Genomic DNA, 19,819 nt, shown 5'->3' on the forward strand with positions numbered 1-19,819 from the left:
TCAGGATGAGCCTGTGAGCACCCAGCTATAGGGCCAGACTCTCAGCAGCTTGCAAATAACACTGTATGGATGTCAAAACAAGGCAAAAACTGAATAGTCTTCCTGCTCAAGAAATGAACCCCCCCCCTCCCCTCATGGCTGCCAATGTGATTTGGATGACCCTAGGACCTACACGCTTGGCAGTTACTCATGCACAACACATCAAGTCTTCTTTTGACCTTTTCATGCCATACCCTATCAAGAAAATCATCCTCGATTGCACCAATTTAGAAGGAAGAAGAGTATTTGGATGCTTACTTTAGGATTCCTGTCCTTGCTGGCATTATGCAGGTCCACAGTGGGCATAGCCTAACAGAATCCCTGTGGGATGAAGAAACTGGCGGAGAACTTTTCCAGTCAACGATGTCTCTTAAAACTTTCGAAATACCATATTTCTAAGATTTTCAGGGCCGAGTACAATAACCTCAGTTTGATCTGAATTAAGAAGCAGAAAGTTAGCGGCCATCCAGGTCTTTAGGTATGTAAGACAATTTAACTAATGCAATTAGTTAATTGTTAATTGGTTAACTAATTGGTGTGTGTTATCTGGCTTCGTGGATAGATAGAGCTGGGTGTCATCTGCATAGCAGTGATAATTTATGCTATGTCTTCTAATGATGCTGCCTAAGGGAAGCATGTATAGTGTAAACAGAATTGGTCCTAGCACTGAACCCTGTGGAACTCCATAACTAACCTCAGTGTGTGAAGAGGACTCTCCATTTACATGCACAAACTGGAGTCTATTAGATAGATATGATACAAACCACTGCAGTGCAGTACCTGTAATACCTACAGCATGTTCTAATCGCTCTAATAGGATATTATGGTCGACAGTATCGAACGCTGCACTGAGGTCTAGCAGGACAAGCACAGAGATGAGTCCACTGTCAGAGGCCATAAGAAGATCATTTGTAACCTTCACTAAAGCTGTTTCTGTGCTGTGATGAGCTCTGAAACCTGACTGAAACTCTTCAAATAAACCATTCCTCTGCAGATGATCTGTTAGCTGTTTGACAACTACTCTTTCAAGGATGTTTGATATGAAAGGAAGGTTGGAGATTGGCCTATAATTAGCTAAGACTGCTGGGTCTAGAGATGCTTTTTGTCATGGTCCTGGGCCATGTTGGCCCAGTGTTCTTAGTTTCCTTGTATGTTTGTATTTTATTCCATGCTTCCCCTGCCCATTATGTCTAAGTTCTCCCCGTGCTCTCTCTTCCCCCTGTGTGCCCTCTATGTATTTATGAGCCCTCGTCCCCTTTCGTGTTTATTCCATGTCTCCCCTGCCTGTTACGTTGGTGTTCTACTCGTGCTCTCTCTCCTCCTGTACTTCCTGTTTCACCTCTCCCGTCAGTGTTCAGTTCACCCCGCCCTGTCTCGTTATGATTATCAGTGTCACCCGTGTTCCCCGTGTGTTCCCACTTCCCTCGTTAACCCTCTGTGTATTTCTGTCTGCGTCTCCCTCTGTTCAGTGTGACGTCGTCCCTCTTGCTGTGTGGATCTCCCTGTGTGTCTCTCTGTGAGTTCTTAGTTTGTGGTTTCCCAGTCTAGTTTAGTTTATATGTTTGTTCTGCCAGCAAATAAAGCTGAGTTTTGAGTTCATTCCCTCGTGCCTGTGAGTCCTGCATTTTGGGTCCTACTCCTGCCTGCCGCACAGCGCTCCGTGACACTTTTTGAGTAAAGGTTTAACTACAGCCAGCTTGAAGGCCTGTGGTACATAGCTGATTATTAGAGATAGGTTGATCATATTTAAGATTAAAATGACGATCAGTAATATGTTCTGGCTTTGCGGAGGGCTTTCTTATAAAGCAGCAAACGAGTCATCTGCTTTAGGCTACGTGTTTGAGAATTATACCACGGAGTCAGGTACTTCTGATTAGAGACCTTAGTTTTCACAGGAGCTACAGTATCCAGAGTCGTACGTAGTGAGGAGGTAAAATTATTAACACGATAATCGACCTCTGTTGGAGCAGCGTTCAGATAGCTGCTCTGCTCTGTGTTGGTACAGGGCATTCAAGATGATAACAGTGGGTGGATTATATTCTTAAACTTAGTTACAGCGCTTTCAGAAAGACATCTACTGTGATAAAGTCTACTCTCCACTGCTGTGTAATCAATTATTGTAAATGTGAATGTTATCAGGAAATGATCAGACAGGAGAGGGTTTTCAGGAAACACCGTTAAATGTTCAGTTTCTATGCCATATGTTAAAACAAGATCTAGAGTGTGATTAAAGTGGTGGGTGGGTTCTTTTACATTTTGAGAGAAGCCAATTGAGTCTAATAACAGATTAAATGCCATGTTGAGGCTGTCATTTTTAGCATCTACATGGATATTAAAATCACCCACAATAATTATTTTATCTGAGCTCAGAACTAAATTAGATATAAAGTCTGAGAAATCAGACAGAAACTCTGTGTAAGGCCCAGGTGGACGATAGATGATAACAAGTAAGACTGGTTTCTGAGTTTCACAGCTGGGGTGGACGAGGCGAAGCATCAGGCTTTCAAATGAATTAAAAGTCTGTCTGGGTCTTTGGTTGATTAATAGGCTGGTGTGAAAAATTGCTGCCACACCTCCCCCTCGGCCTGTGCTTCGAGGTTTCTGGTAGTTAGAATGACTCGGGGGTGTTGATTCATTTAAACTAACATAATCATCCTGCTGCAACCAGGTTTCTGTGAGGCAGAGTAAATCAATTTGTTGATCAATTATTAAGTCATGTACTAACAGAGACTTGGAGGAGAGAGACCTAATATTTAATAATCCACATTTCACTGTTTTACTCTTTGGTTCAGATGTGGATACTGTATTGTTCTTTCTTTGTGATTGTTTATGTTTAAGTTGTTTGTTGCTGGTTTTTAGTTTGTTTTTTGTCTGTTTGGGAGCTGACACAGTCTCTATGGAGATGGGTTTTTGGGGGGTAGCAGGAGGAGAGAAGCTGCAGAGAGGCGTGTAAGACTGCAACTCTGCTTCCTGGTCCCAACTCTGGATAGTCATATTTTGGGGGGTTTAATAAATTTGTCCATATTTCTAGAAATGAGAGCTGCTCCATCCAAAGTGGGATGGATGCCGTCTCTCCTAACAAGACCAGGTTTCCTCCAGAAGGTTTGCCAATTTTTTATGAAGCCCACATCGTTTCTGGGACACCACTCAGACAGCCAGCAATTTAAGGAGAACATGCGGCTAAACATGTCACTGCTGGTCTGATTGGGGAGGGGACCAGAGAAAGCTACAGAGTCCCACATTGTTGTGCAAAGTTACACACCGATTCGATATTGATTTTAGTGACCTCCGATTGGCGTAACCGGGTGTCATTACTGCCGACGTGAATTATGATTTTACTGTATTTACGTTTACCTTTAGTCAGCAGTTTTAAATTTCCTTCAATGTCGCCTGCTCTGGCCCCTGGAAGACAACTGACTATGGTTGCCGGTGTCTCTAGCTTCACATGTCTGAGAACAGAATCACCAATTACCAGAGTTTGACCCCCAGTGGGTGTGTCGCCGAGTGGGGAAAAACGGTTAGACACATGAACGGGTTGGTGGTGTACCTGGGGCTTCTGTTTAAGACTACACTTCCTCTACACCGTCGCCCAGCCGCCCTCTTTCCCCAGCTGCTTGGGGTCTGCCGGGGAACAGCTGGCAGGGCCTACGCTATCTTCGGCTGCACCAGCAACAGGGGCCTGGCATCTGGATGTAGTGTCGGACCAGCGGCGTCTGCAGGTCTAGGTTTATAACCTGAGAATTGAGAACCCTCAAACCATTCTAGAATACCACAGAGCAAGAGTCGTTTGTTAATAACCACAGGTTGATGTCTGCTTGCCAAACAGTGTAAAACTTACGGTGACTGTTTAAATTAAAAGGATTTTAAGAGCCCGATATGTTGTGACCCGTCCCACAGGCGAGTGAATTATTTTGTGTTGTTTAATAGCAGCTGCGTTGAGAAAAAGAGGCAGATTAGATTGGCATGGTTGATCTCCGCAGCTGTGTGTGTGTCGAGTAGAATTTGACAGGCATCATGTCACATTCTTGGAGAGGAGAAGGCAGTCGGCCATGAAGGCGAGAGAGGAAGTGGAGATTGGCTCTGGGTGGAAGACAAGTTAGGGGAGGAAGTCTGCGTGACTGCACGGGGAAAAGTGCCTAAAACACAGGGTGAAGAGGCAAAAAGGGAAGTAAAAGAAATGCTGAAAAATAGAAAGGGGGAAAAATAGTATCATTAAGTAAAATCATTATGAATCATTATGCTGAGGAATGCAGTGATGTGAAGAGTGTGTGTGGCAGCCTAAAGGAACTCAGCTGATGTGAGTAGAATGAGTGATGAAAGAGACGTGTTAAAATGTGGATAGACGGATCAAAAGTGTTATTGAACAAAAGAAAGGCACCTTTTAAGGAGATGCATTTTTTGGGGGGGAAAAAACGAGCAAGGGGAGAGTAGTTCCACTGAACACATACTATTAACCTGCCAACTAACGCACACACATGCAATGAAGATCACCTTACACTTAAGAACACGTCAATATCTCTCAGCAATACTAAAGCAGGGAAACTGAACACTTGTTATTAAATGTTAGATTTGTTTACTGCTGACAGATAACTCTCCAGGTTGCAGGACAACAATGTGACTTTTGTAAAAGAGACTGGTATGACCAACCAATGATCAGATAATTTAGTTGTTAAGATAGTAAAAATGTGGGATGTTTTCCGCTGACTGACCAACATGAGTGAGTTATAAATTGATATGGAAATTAGTTGAATTAGATTAGAGAAAAGATGAGATGATTATATTTTTAAAAAGGTATCTGACGATGTGGATAGAAGAGGCAGTGGGGGGGGAAGCAACTTCAGAAGAACTGCCTAAAGAAACGCCTAAAAGTGAGATAGGAGAGAAGGAGGAAAGAGGGGAGGGAGAGAGAGCTGACACAGAGCCTGGGCCGGCGCTTCTCCACTCTCGGTATAATACACCAGATAGTGCATCATTTTCCTGTTTGTCCACCCCTGTCTGTTCTTCTACTTATGCCCCATTACAGGCTGCTCTGCAAGCCCTGGAAGCCAAAGCTGACCTGGACTCCTGCTCTCCCCTCTACCCTCTTCGACGTGACCCTGACTAACCTCTGCAGCAGCTTGACCCACAACAACAACCTGAAAATCCCAACTGAGCTGCAGGAGGGGCGCCTCACCCAGCAGAGACAGAGGGCACTAAACCCAAGGCCCGCTTCACTAGACAGGAGGAGATCCCCAGAAGACCTCAGCTGACAGAGCTGTGACGACACGCCCATCAAGCTCCAATGAAAAGTGAGGTCTAGCAACAGAATGCTGACCTCCATAACTTTGCATTAACACTGTGCAGGGCGGTGACAGACCAACACGGAGGATTGGGCAGCACAGGAAAAGGGCGTGGCAGAGACAGAAGGAGCAATGATGTAGGTTTCACCTGCGGCGAGCATGGACACTGAAGAAAGGACTGCCCCAATTGGAGTCAGAACCAGGGTGGACAGCACTGTGAGCAGCAGTAGCAGTGGTCGCAAACAGACTGAAAAGGAGGAGGGCAGGACCCCAGGGCACGCTTCAGACTGTGGTTTACCCAAGACACCAGAACAGGAAAGTGATGAACACCTACACGCTGACTCAGTTAAAAGTGATGCACGCACGAATACATATGCACACGCTGGTGCTAACAAGTATTTATGCTGATATGCAAAATGCTGCATACACACACATATACACACACACAGATTTGGTTGCAAGAAGCTAATTCCTCTTGGGAAAATGGAACTTGGGCCGGATCGGGTTTCTATTATTATTGTGGGGAATACAGACTATATGCTAGAATTACCAGAGGAACATTGAGTTGTGTTGCATGGTGCGCCTAGGAGCGCCGCTGATACTTGTGGGTGAAAAGAGGGTGAGAGTCTCAGGAGACAGGGTACGACAGCTTACCGCTCGGCGTAGACGCCATGTGCTGTTTAAAAGGTCCACTTCCTCGTTTGATTTATCTGTTGAGTCTCCAACATATATAGATGCCATAGGGTCCCTAGGTGAGTCCTGAGTGATCATACATCTGTCACGGTTCTGGGTCATTTTGACCCAGCTTTCTCTGTCTTGTATTTTGGTGTTTTTCTAGATTATGATTTATGTTCTGATTCTTGAGTTGGGCTGATCTGATTTTGTATTACAGTTCATATTTTCTGTCAATTCTGTCTCTCTGTCAAGTCTGTGTCTTAGTAAATTGCTTCTTGTTTCCTGTTTTACTTTGAAAGTTCATGTCTCATGTCAATGTGTTCAGTTTTACTTCTCCCGTCTCGTTAGCCTAATTTCTCCAAGCTGTGTCTCCCTCCTGTTTCTCATTCCCTGATTACTCCCCTGTGTATGTAAGCCCTGTGTTTTCCTGTGCTCTCTGTCGTGTTGTACCCTCAACATGCTGTGTGTTCGTTATGTCCAGTCCTCCAGTGACTCTTTTCTGAGTTTTATTTCACGAGTAAGTTTTGCCCGCAATAAAGCTGCATTTGGAGTTCCAGTCCTGTTTTGAGAGTCCTGCATTTTGGGTGCTTTTTTATGTAAAATTGTATTTATTTAAATTTTTACTTTTTAATTATTTTACTTGCATTTTTAATCACTTTTATATTTAAATATATTTAAATGTTCATTTGCTATTTATCTAGGGATTGAGAGTAACGCAATTTCTATTCTCTGTATGTCCTGTACATGTGGCAGAATCGACAAATAAAGTTGACTTTGACTTTTGACTTTGACTTTTTCCTGCCTGCCACTCAGCCCACCATCACAAAATTACTAGATCAGGTTGCAGCAGGGTTTAAAAACATGCCTATAATGCTCTTTTCCCAGTGACTAAAAATAAGAATGTTGAACAAATTAATTACGTCCATTACAATGTTCTGAGGTTGGCCAATCTGACTCGGGATGCAGTGGAGGGATTGGCCGAACAGCTGGGTCCCTCATCACTCATGGCAGTTCAGAATAGACTGGCTCTTGACGGAAAAAGGGTGTGTTTGTGTAATGTTTGGAGGTATGTGTTGCACTTTCATTCCCAACAATATGGCCGCAGACGGCTCTGTAACCACAGCCCTGGAAGGCCTCCAAACATTATCCAAAGAAATGCATGAGCATTCTGAAATTGACAATCCTCTGGAGGGGTGGATGACATCAGTATTTGGGCAATGGAAAGGTTTTGTTTTGTCTGTTATGGTTTCTTTTGCTACATTTTTAGCTATTACTGTTACATGTGGGTGTTTTTTGTTCCATGCTGTGGTGGATTTTTGTATGACATATATAACTATATGCAGTATATGTCTATCTGCACTGAACATATATACGGTAACTTTCACATAGTTTTAGGCACAGGGTGTTTCTCACACACACACACACACACACACACACACTAAACGTTTTTCATGCAGCACATTCATGAAACTTAAAAATAGTAACATGATAACAGAGATACAGAAAACAACATAATAAAATTACTGCCATGTACACACACATACTATAAACCAATGACTATAGAAAACATGGACGAAGCGACACCGCCTCCTCCCATTGTGCAAAAATGAAGCCAAAATATCCTGCTTGTGGAGGCTGCCATCTTGCATTTTTGGAGGCAGAGTCTGCGCAGTAGTGACTTGAGGTGGAGCGACTGTGTAATGCTCCCGCCCACACACCCGCTGGACGTGACCGCAAACACACCCCCCTACACTTTTTACGTAGCCCGGCTGCTCCAGTTTTTAGCTGGTTTACCGCGACTGACGACTCGTTTAATTAAGGTAAATGCAACCACGTCACTGTTATGAAAAAGACACACAGCTTATCAACATCTAAAACCACTGTTAATTTGTTTGCTAGATTAGCCGCTAGCATACGCAATGTGTTGGGGGCTTGTTGCTAGCTGTGTTAGCGATGCTACACACCTGTTACTCTAATAGTCTGTATTATTGAAGGATTCAGCACTCCTTAGGTCTTATTATACATTCTTAGACAGCGATGAGATCAGCTACACACTCCAAGGAGGCCCAGAGTTACTGTTAATATCAAAAATATAACGCTGTCCTTTGAGATTTTAACATAAGACTGTGAGTGTAATGGATCTAAAACTGTTTACATTTTCAGAGCCCTCTACAGCCTGGTAACATGGAAACTTTAAAAGCATCAGCAGAATGTTTCAGTAGTGTAGTGTGATTTGTTCTTTTCATTTAATAATAGAGTCCATATTATATCAACAGCAAACACTTTCTGTTTCTGATCAACAAGTTCTGTTGATCCACTGAGAGAGGCTTCATTTAAGAAACAGAAACACTGAAGCTCATCATACTGATCAAGCAGGACTCATCATCGTCACCAGCAGCTCCCTCACAGGGAAATCTTCAGAGCTCCTCTGCAGGCCCGCCTCAGAAGATGGATAAACCCAGCATTTCATGAAGACTGTGATGAGACCCTTGGTTTGTGTAATGTTATAAATACTCGGATACTCCCCAGAGGCTCCGGACTTTTACATAAAGATATTATATTCAGTCCTGTAGAAAGTTATATATTTAAAAATATATGATCCTCTCTGGTTACTCTGGTATGAATAACTCTGAATCACTTTATGATAAATAACACACTATCTGCAAAAAATTGTGAAAGAATTCCAGATGACAAGTTTGTAGTTCAACATACAAGTGGCGACCTTTGACCTTCATCAGGTTTTATTTAATTGTGTCAGAGAAACTCAAACGTGCTCTTCATGCAGCTGAGTACATCAAGTGTTTAAAATAGAAGCTGTGCAACCAAAATTCGGCGAGCCAGCAGCAAAAGAAGCAGCAAACTACGCTTCACATTTGATGAACATCGTCATGAATTCCTTCTGAGTTTTGCTGTTTTGCTTCCACCATGATAAAAATCACACTTCATGCACAGCTAGCTCTCTCTCTCTCTCTGTACTTCAAGAACAGTTTCCCGTCTCTAATCTGTTTTCTGCATTATTCATTCACTTATTACCCACCAGTCTACTGTTGTTTACAGCGCTGTCAGCCGCTGTCTTTTTCTTTTCTTTTTTTTTTTTCCCCCTTAAATGACCTTGGACAAGAAAGACTATTTTCTGCTGTTCAATACTGAAGAAATTTAAACTTTCAATCTCCTTCATGTTTTTCTGTGTTTTATTCTCAGTTACTTTGACACAAAGCGATCTGCTGTGATGTTCACAATTCTGATCAAGTCTCACATGTGTCAGTACTGATAAATGATCAGAATTATAAAATTTCTGACTGTCTGAGGCTAAATTGAATCGAATCAGGACTTTGAGAACCGGAATCGAATGGATTATAGAGATCAGTGATGATACCCAGCCGTAGTGAGCAGCCTAGGCCTGACAGAAGTGGATGTAGCTGTGGGTAATAAGAAAAGATGAAAAGAACTATTGATAACTTTTTTGTTAAGTTAAGGCCTGATCTGTCTGAAATTCATAGCCAGCTCTGACACGGAGCCATCAATCTTTGAATGCTGAAAAAGCACAGTGTATCCAGAAAACACATTATATGCTGCAATAAATGCACTGCCCAAGTGTCCCCTCTCCCCACTGCCTTTCAGCAGCATGCAACAGCAAACAGGTCATCAGAGGAGGCCGAGATGATGATTAACATTTTCAACAATATTGACAAAGTACTTTAAGAACAAGATTGTTAGTTAATCATTTAGAAATGAATATTGTCTGTATGGACTTCAACTTCCCCCCCCCAAAAAAAAAGTGCACATATAAAACTGCGGTGTTAAGCGATGCAGTTGAAAAATTTGAGTGCGCCCATTAGTCTAGAGCCCTGTTAGCCAAAGCTGTGTCCCAGATGTCACACAGGCACTTAACATACAGCATAGATGTACATGAAGACATTACTCAAAAATAAATTATCAGCATTTATTAAATAATAATGCTCCATAAATAAAAGAAAACTATGTTGTTTTTGTGCATAGCAAAAAGCTCACAATTGTGCAGTCAAAATGTAAACTAAAAGATGCTGAGCACAACAACAAAGAGACAGATTTCATAGCTGCACTGTTCCGAACTTCTACTGCGTGACTGACAGCCTGGAGTTTGAAATCCGCTTCGTAACCACGTCTCTTACAGGTGCCATTTATGGTCCTTATACACGCACACACACAATACTGTAATATTACGTTGAAGCACAGTACGTATCACTCCGCGAGGCTCCTGACTACGGTAGCTGTAATGCTCCGACAATCCATCAAGCGGGGCAGCTCTGTAGCTTAGCAAAGTCGTACTACCAAAGTGCTGACCAAAGTGTTCAATGACAAACGTCTGAATACAGACAGTGGAAAAATGTCAGCCTTAGTTTTACTGGATCTCAGTGCAGCATTTGATACAGTAGACCACAACATATTACTCAAACAACTGGAGAACTGGGCAGGTCTCTCAGGAACTGTACTAAACTGGTTCAAAACATACTTAGAAAACAGGAAATATTTTGTATCAATGGGTAACTTCACATCTGAGCAGACAAGTATCACATGTGGAGTTCCCCAAGGTTCCATCTTGGGACCCCTTCTGTTTAACATTTACATGCTCCCACTGGCACAGATTATAAAGAACAACAAAATAAACTACCACAGCTATGCAGATGACACACAAATATATATCACAATGTCACCAGGAGACCGAGGCCCTGTACAGGCTCTTGGTAAATGCATTGAGGAAATTAATGACTGGTTGTGCCACAATTTTCTCCAGCTACACAAAAACAAAACTGAGGTAATAGTCTTTGGCGCCAAAGAAAAACGATTACAGGTCACCAGAGAACTTCAATCTATACATCTAAAAACCACAAACCAGGCGAGAAATTTGGGTGTAGTGATGGATGCAGACCTAAACTTAGAAAAACACATTAAGACAATAACAAAATCAGCTTACTATCACCTCAAGAATATTTCAAGGATAAAAGATCTGATGTCTCAACAGGACCTGGAAAAACTAGTCCATGCTTTCATCTTTAGTAGGCTTGATTACTGTAACAGCATCTTTACAGGTCTACCTAAAAAATCAGTCAGACAACTACAGCTCATTCAGAACTCTGCTGCTCGAGTCCTCACTTGCTTCCACTTTACCGTATGTACAGTGGAAGCAAGATGGCGCCGGTGTGCATGGCTGACCGTCTCCGACCACGTCTTCGCCTTGGCGTTGTACTTCTCGTTGTTTTATCTTTGGTTTTATGTTCTCTAGGTGATTGTACACTAATAACTTATGACAGAGACACGCTCCTGAATCTTCGGTTTTCCTGTTCTCAACGACCTGACTGCGTTACAGCCGGTGCCGCTATCCCCCTGATGCCTGTCTCCCCTACCTATGTGACCTATCCTCCTCTTCCCATGCTCCGTAGGAAACGCCTCAGGAAACGGGGTAGGAGGAGCGGCGTCCGTGTCCGCGTTAAGGCTTATATCAGAGCCATGGCTATGGACTTCCCTTCTACAGGCCGTGAGCTATCCCGTTTCTTCCACTATCTCAGCAGCCACTCTGCGGCTAGACTGCTAACCCACCGTTGGATTTGCTCCGTCGGCCTTCAAACCTACCCTGCTCGCCCAGTGGCTTACCACTCTGCCCGATTTTGGATAACACCGCCTGGCCGCGGTGTTTAACATAACAACCTTTGCTCCTTGCGACGGGCTACTACTAAGGTCCTGGCCCCCCGGATTCGGTTGGCCTTATTTAATGTCAGGTCTCTTTCAAATAAGGCCTTCCTCCTAAATGACTTTTTTCTCACCTCGGGACTGGATGTCCTATTTCTAACGGAGACCTGGACTTCTCCGGGTGAGTTCATCCCCTTCTCTGAGCTTCTACCTCCTGACTGTGCCTTCTTTAGCTCACCTAGGCTAACTGGTAGAGGTGGTGGCTTAGCCTCGGTTTTCAAAAATAAACATGATGCACGGCTGCTATCCTCTCCAACCTATTCCAGTTTTGAAGTTCAGCTATTGGAACTGACGGGCTCTCGGACCACTTTGTGTGTCGTGGTTTATCGCCCGCCTAAATATCATAAGATGTTTATCTCTGAATTTGCTGATTTTTTGGGATCCGTTCTTTTTAAATATGATGCTGTTATTGTTTCTGGAGATTTTAACATTCATGTTTGCTGTATGAATGACCAATTGGCTAAAGATTTTCTTGTGCTGACTGATTCCTTTAATCTTATTCAGTGGGTGAATGAGCCTACCCATGTTCAAGGCCACACCCTTGATTTGGTTTTTTCATTCAATGTGGACATTTGCATTAAGGAAATCAGGAATACTGGTCTCTCTGATCATTCCCCGGTCATTTTCGATGTAGACCTGGGTGATACTGGACAATACCTAAACTCTCCTCTTTATCCTACGCGCACTATTAATGCCAATACTGTGGTCAACTTTATTACGTCTTTTGTTAACTCCCCATTTAGTATGCTGGATTGTTCTTCCCCACACACACTTGAGAACTCTACTAATACTCTTTTAACCACCTGTTCCTCGATTCTTAACATTGTTGCACCCATCAAAATGAAACGCCCTAGAACTTTCTCACAATGCTGGTTAAATGATTCTGTTTGTGCCCTTCGACGTATATGTCGGCGTGATGAGAGGAAGTGGAGGAGTGATAGACTTCAGTCTTCTTATGATATTTTACGTATTAGCCGCTCGAAGTTCCAAACTGCTGCCAGAACGGCTAAAGCGGCTTTTCTCTCTAAAATTATTTCCATGGTGATAATCCACGAATTCTATTTAAAATTTTTAACTCTGTGGTGAACCCCCGTCCCTCTATGCCACTGCTGTCTTCCCCGGGTCTTTGTGGAAAATTCTCAAACTATTTTTTAGATAAAGTTTTATCCCTTAGATCTACTCTTCCTCTGGTGACTGATTGTATGTCTACCCCTGATTGTTCGGCCACTTTTTATCAATTCGAACCCGTTTCTCTCTCCACTCTGAAGCGTCTAATTGATAAATTGAACAACACTAACTGTGTACATGATGCTCTCCCATCCCGTATTGTTAAGGATTGTTTCAGTGTAATTGGACCTTGTTTATTGTCCATATTGAACTTCTCCTTGCTTTCTGGCTATGTACCTTCAGCTCTCAAGCATGCCATAATCCAACCTGTTCTAAAAAAAAGGAACCTTAAGCTTAGTGATTTTGCCACTTTTAGGCCAATTTCTAAGCTTCCCTTTCTGGCTAAAATACTTGAGAAGGTGGTTCTGCTCCAACTGCAGACCTACCTTGATGAGAATAATATAAATGATAAATTTCAATCGGCCTTCAAACAACATCACAGCACAGAATCAGCATTGCTTCGTGTTTTCAATGATCTCCTACTAATGGCTGACAACGGACGCCCCTCAGTCAGAATCAGAATCAGAATCAGAATACTTTATTGATCCCTGGGGGAAATTATTTTTGTTACAGTGCTCCATTTTAAACCAACATTAAGACAAGACAGACAATACACTAACTAAGAATAGTACAATATATACATATATATACATACATACATACATAAGTCACTTATAAATAAATATTTGGAAAAGAAACATGTGTAGTTGTAGCAGCAAACAGTGTGTTAAGTGGATGCGTTGTACAGGGAGATGGCCACAGGCAGGAATGATTTCCTGTGTCGTTCAGTGGTGCTTTTCGGTAATCTCAGTCTCTCACTGAACGAGCTCCTGTGACTGACCAGCATGTCATGGAGTGGGTGGGAGGTGTTATCCAACATTGTCTTTATCTTGGACAGCATCCGCCTCTCCGACACCACCTTGAGGGAGTCCAGCTCCATCCCCACAACATTGCTGGCCTTACGGATCAGTTTATTAAGTCTGTTGGCATCTGCGACCCTCAGCCTGCTCCCCCAGCATGCAACAGCATAGAGGATCGCACTGGCCACAACAGACTCATAGAAAATCCTCAGCATTTTCTGGCAGATGTTGAAGGACCTCAGTCGCCTCAAAAAATAGAGACGACTCTGGCCCTTCCTGTAAAGTGCTGTGGTGTTTTTAGCCCAGTCCAGTTTATTGTCAATGTGTACTCCAAGGTATTTATAGTCCTCCACAATGTCAACACTGACCCCCTGGATTGAAACAGGGGTCAAGTGTTTCCTGGTCTTCCTGAAGTCCACGATCAGTTCCTTGGATCTATCATCGGCATTTGACATGGTTGACCATAATATCTTATTAGCGAGACTTGAGCACACTGTAGGCATCAAGGGCGCTGCCCTGGATTGGTTTAAATCCTATCTCTCCAATCGGCTCTCTACGGTACATCTGGCTACATCCTCTTCCTCGGCTGTACCTGTTTGCTGTGGTGTCCCCCAGGGATCTGTGCTGGGCCCTACCCTTTTCTCATTATACTTGCTTCCCTTAAGTGCCATCTTTGAGAAATACCATATTGCTTATCACTATTATGCAGATGATATCCAGCTCTATTTTGAGCTAAACGACGATCTTGCTCTGTCTCTGAATAGCCTCCGAGAATGCATGTCTGAGGCCAAGAAGTGGTTGTTGTCGAATTCTCTTATCCTTAATGAGAAGAAACCCGAGATTATGATTTTTGGTAGTAACGCCCTTCGTGCCAAACTCCGGGATGCCTTTGGTTTTCTTAGTGGTTCTCTCTCTGATACTGTCAGGAATCTGGGTGTCTTATTTGACAGCTCCTTTTCACTTGACAAACAAGTGTCTGCTGTTGTCAGATCTAGTTTTTAGCAGCTTCGTCTTATCTCTAAGGCTAGGCGCTATATCCCGCATAAAGATCTCGAAAAGCTCATCCACGCCTTTGTAACGTCGAGGCTAGACTATTGTAATTCACTTTATTGTGGTCTCCACTCTTCCCTTTTACAGAGATTACAGACAGTTCAGAATGCTGCAGCTCGCATTCTAACTAAAACCAGCAAGTTTGCCCACATTACTCCTGTCCTTGCCGATCTGCACTGGTTGCCTGTCAAATATCGTATTCAATTTAAAATTTTGTTGTTTACTTTTAAAATTACTAACAACACTGCACCCAGCTACCTTAAGGACCTTTTAAACCCTTATGCTCCTGCTAGGGCTTTAAGGTCATCGTCACAGTTACTGCTGGCTCAGCCCAGATCTCGACTTAAGACTAGAGGTGATCGATCGTTTGCTCTTGTCGCACCTGTGCTGTGGAACAATCTCCCGATTGGCATCCGGGCATCTGATTCTATTCATTCTTTTAAATCTCAGCTTAAAACATATCTTTTTAAACTTGCCTTCTCCACCTTTTAATTGCTGGTTTGTTTGTTTGTTTGGTTGCTGTGACCTATTGACCTCTTGTATTAATTCCCTCTTATCTTTCTATTGGTGTCTTTTATTATGGTGGTACAGCTTTTATCTTGCTATTACCATGTGCTGTAGTCATTCTTATTGGTAGCTTTTATCTATGAACATAACTCGTTATTTTTATTTATCCGTTATCAATGTTTGAACCTTTTATTGTTTTATGTAAAGCACTTTGGTATGCCCAAGGCTTTTAAATGTGCTCTATAAATAAAGATTGTTGTTGTTGTTGTTGTCACTAAGACCAAAAAAGTGGACCACATCAGTCCAGCTCTGAGGTCTTTACACTGGCTGCCTGTCCGTCAGAGGATAGACTTTAAAGTCCTGATGCTGATCTATAAAGCTCTGAATGGTTTAGGACCAAAATACTAGGGGTGCAACGATACACAAAATTCACGGTTCGGTTCGGTTCGATACTTTGGTGTCACGGTTCGATATTTTTTCGATACAAAAAAAATGTTCATGCCTTTTTAATTTGTCATTTATTAAAATTATAAATATATATTTTAACTCAAAAGTACAGTTTTTAAATTTGACCCTAACCCTTGTGCATGTTTTTTATTTTGACAGCGAATGCGCACCTGCGGACCACTTATGTGCAGCCCTGGTTATTTAGCTCGTCATATTGCAGCCACAGAAATTCTTTTGTCCATGAAACCATAAAGCTGCACTTTCTTTTTGCCTTATAGTCTGATTTGTCATAACTTCTCCGTTTTGTGGTAAGCTTTTCTTTGGCTGTCACTTCTTCACCCTGACCTGTCTTATTTGGCTCAGCAGAACTAAAATATATATCTGTCTGTGAAGGTCATCGTAGTCAAATATATATCCTGCTGCTTTTACACACACTCACATAAGCTCAGCGATTCTCTGCGCGATCAACCTCTCACATGTTTAAGCTGCGGGAGATTTCACTTGTCATGTTTGCATAGTAAGCTAACGATTAATAAGACGATGTCAGAGGAATTGGTGCACAAATTATCATCACTCACAGATCAGTGCTGTCATTGCAAAGTGAAAGCAAAAAACAAGCGCAAATTCAAACGCGATTTCAATATGTCACATATTGACAGTGGCTCACCGATGCCAATGACATAATTACCCAGCTACATTTCTGAAAGAATGCAAAAGCATTGACATATATTTTTCCTTCCTACAATAGCCCGACGGGCAGGGCAGAGATAGATTTTGGTAGCCCGACTGAAAAGATCGCTAGCCCCGGGACGTCGGGCTAGCGATATTGCGAGCCCTGTATCTGATTGAGGAATCACTCATCTTTGGAAAAGAGAGTTTATTACAGAGAAATGTCTCTTTCCAAAATAAAAGCTATACTATCCGCTTCTTCTGGGCTATATTCTCAGCAGCATATTAAACATATAAGGAGAATCATGTGCTAACAGCTGTCTAAATGACTCGGCTAAAGTTAGTAGCATGCTTGCTTGTTTTTTTTCTGCTTCCACTTGTCTTTGCACTAGGATGATGTCGGCGTAAATGTGCAGTCATATTCGTTGTGTTCCCACTAGTGCTTTCAGGTTAATCTCGTTGAAATGACCTTAACGCCACAACACGGCAAATCTCCGTTAACGAGCTACCGCCGATCGCCCCGTGCATGGGGCTAGACGGCCAACACGTTAACGAGCTAACTGCGCTAACACACTAGTTCCCACCAATGTAATTGAGCATTGCATGGCACATCCAACATACTGTTTTACTTTAGTGCATGACTCGCTTACCTTCAGGGTCATACGTCACATGAAAACCAAAATAATTCCAAACGCCAGATCTGAATGAGGGTGGGGGAGGTCCATGTTGCAAGGAGAGCTTAACTTCTGTCTCGCTAGCTTGCCCTGCGCTCTTCCTTCTGACGATGCTGTCTGTGTTGAGCGCTCAGTGAATCTGCGTTCGACTACTCCGCCTAGGCTGCACTGTCGAGCCTAGGCGGAGTAGTTGAACGCAGATTCACTGAGCGCTCAACACAGACAGCATCGTCAGAAGGAAAGTTGATAAAATAAATTAAAAATTTTGTATTGTTCGATACATATGCGTACCGAACCGAAAGCACTGTATCGAACGGTTCAATATCGATACGAATATTGTTGCACCCCTACAAAATACATCAGTGACCTCCTAACCCAGTATGAACCTTCCAGATCCCTCAGATCATCTGGATCCGGTCTTTTATCAGTTCCCAGAGTCAGAACCAGACACGGAGAAGCTGCATTCAGCTTTTATGCTCCTTATATCTGGAACAAACTCCCGGAAAGCCTCAGATCAGCTGAAACACTCAGTTTATTTAAATCCAGGTTGAAGACTCACCTGTTCTCAGCTGCATTTGAATAAAGCACCAAATCTGCACTTTTAAGCTTAAATTTCAAAACTTACATTTTAACTACTGATTTTATCTATTGTTCTGATTTTATCTGTTTTGATTTTTGATTTTATATACTGTTTTGTTTGTTTGTTTGTTAGTAAGCTAGTTAGTTTTAATCAATTTAAAATCATGCTTTTTATTTGTTTTTGTTTCTAATGTCTCTGCAAAGCACTTTGAATCACCTTGTTGTTGAATTGTGCTATACAAATAAACTTGGCTTGCCTTGCCTTACTAAAATTTTTTTGACAGATTGCTGAGCGCCGTGTACCACATAAAATCGGTTCGCGGTCAGTAAGCACAACCAGAATTCATACATAAGGTTTGCTGAAAATGAAAGGATTTTAGGCCATGCAGCCCCTGCATGTCGTTAGTACGGTTAGCTCGTTAGCGCGGTTAGCTCGCTAACACATTGACGCCGTCCAGCCCCACACACGGGGCGATCCCAGTGTTGCCAACTTAGCGACTTTGTCGCTATATTTAGCGAGTTTTCAGACCCCTTAGCAACTTTTTTTCTAAAATAAAGTCGCTAAAAAAGACGTGAAAGCGCGTATCGCTTTTACTCTCAAAAAGCAGCGGGTGCTGTAACGCAGTCAGTTCTTCTTTTACTCTTTTACTCTTATGTTGTTTTGTGGATCACAAGGTTTAAAACTACTTATAAACACACGCACAAAGTAACTCCACCAGAGTGCCTATTTCGGGTCACTTTTGCCGGTCCAAGCCCGGGTAAAGGAGCAGGGTTGGAATTGTGGCATTAAAAAAAGCAATAATTGCTAAAAGAAATGTAATTTGTAGTTCTAAATAAACTCTAAATGCATTTAGGACGTTTTTTACTCACTTTATGTCTCTTCCACGATGTTATTTCTCTCTCCAACAACATAGGTTACAATTACATTAGCATGACCAGTTATGCAAATTAGGCGATGACTTCATTTAGCGACTTCTAGCGACTTTTAGGACAGCGATTTTCCTTACTGAGGAGTTGGCAACACTGGGCGATCCGCGGTAGCTCGATATTTGCCGTGTTCATCTTGTAGTTGCCTGCAGGTGAAGCTATGGGGGAGGGGGAGTCGTGTTCAGTGAAGGAGAGGCGAGGCCGAGTAACCTTGCGTAGAGACAAAAGTGGACGGAAGGGAGGCAAACTTGCGGCTCCACAAGTATAATTATAATGTAACATAGACTATATCGATAAAAAAGGATATTGTCACATCTTATATCTTGTATGAAAATATATCGATATTTTTAAAAAAAACTCGATATATCGCCCAGCCCTACTCTCAAATCTGAAATAAAGCTGATCCTTCTCTGTCCCACACACTCAGGATCTGAAGCTCTTCTCTTACATTTTTTCAGTTCTACAGTTTAATCCATCGTTACAGATTAATGAGGAGGTACTGAAATACAAGCTTAAAAAATGGTGTTACTGTCTTTACACATGTGGAGACTGAAAACATGCTGTTGTTTGCACATATTTAATAATCAGCTCTGCACAGGAGCTGAAGCAGGATGCAGCCTGTTGCTTTTACAGTAAAACACTTGTAATAAAAGTACAGTAACAGTGACTGAGCAGCCCGTCTTGATTTCTTTAGTCAGGGTAAATTCATTCACCTGCACAGATTAGCTAAACGAACTTTGCAAAACAAGTTTCCAAATAGCTAAGTGCTCATCTTAGCTAGCTAGGTCTCAGGAGCTAGCTAAGGACGGTAGTTACAGATTAGCTTACAAACACGTTTAACTTACCGAAAACGTGCAGCGGGGCCTCGGGTCCTTCTGTCGGTAGTCCAGTTTACTGAAGAACACCTCAGGCTGTCAGGTTAAAACTAGTGATGTGCGGATCGATCCTGAAATATCGATTCCTCCGATACCAGTCATTTATGTTCTAGAATCGATTCTCACATTAAAATATCGATATTTTAGTAATTTAGAGTAAATTTGTAGTTTATCATTAACAGGAACACAGTGGAAAGAAACTATAACATTCGGATTGCCTACATTCAAAGGAACTACTTCCTCTTCCGCCTTTCATAGTCATGTGCGAAATACGGCTGTATAAATGTCTCGCAGCCCCTTGGCGTGCGCACTCACAACAATGGCTGAGCGTAATTGTGCGGATG

At 42.4% G+C, this 19,819-nt stretch overlaps 1 protein-coding gene across 8 annotated transcripts in view; it reads right to left on the reverse strand.

The window, feature by feature from the left end:
- LOC309699552 (uncharacterized protein) overlaps nt 1-19,819 on the reverse strand; it is a 29,162-nt gene extending 9,343 nt beyond the window's left edge. For 6 of the 8 annotated variants that reach the window (XR_014274371.1, XR_014274372.1, XR_014274373.1 and 3 more), the window contains exon 1: nt 19,446-19,819. Coding sequence is in view for 1 of the 8 variants with exons in the window: in XM_082522654.1 (XP_082378780.1) it covers nt 298-345 (48 nt within the window). In the remaining 7 variants the exon portion in view is untranslated. Of the gene's footprint in view, nt 1-297; nt 3,619-19,445 lie in introns of those variants that run through there. The other 2 variants (XR_014274376.1, XM_082522654.1) reach the window with 1 other exon arrangement.

This window comes from Aulonocara stuartgranti, assembly GCF_965226115.1.
Source record: "Aulonocara stuartgranti genome assembly, chromosome: 22".
Taxonomy (NCBI): Eukaryota; Metazoa; Chordata; class Actinopteri; order Cichliformes; family Cichlidae; genus Aulonocara; species Aulonocara stuartgranti.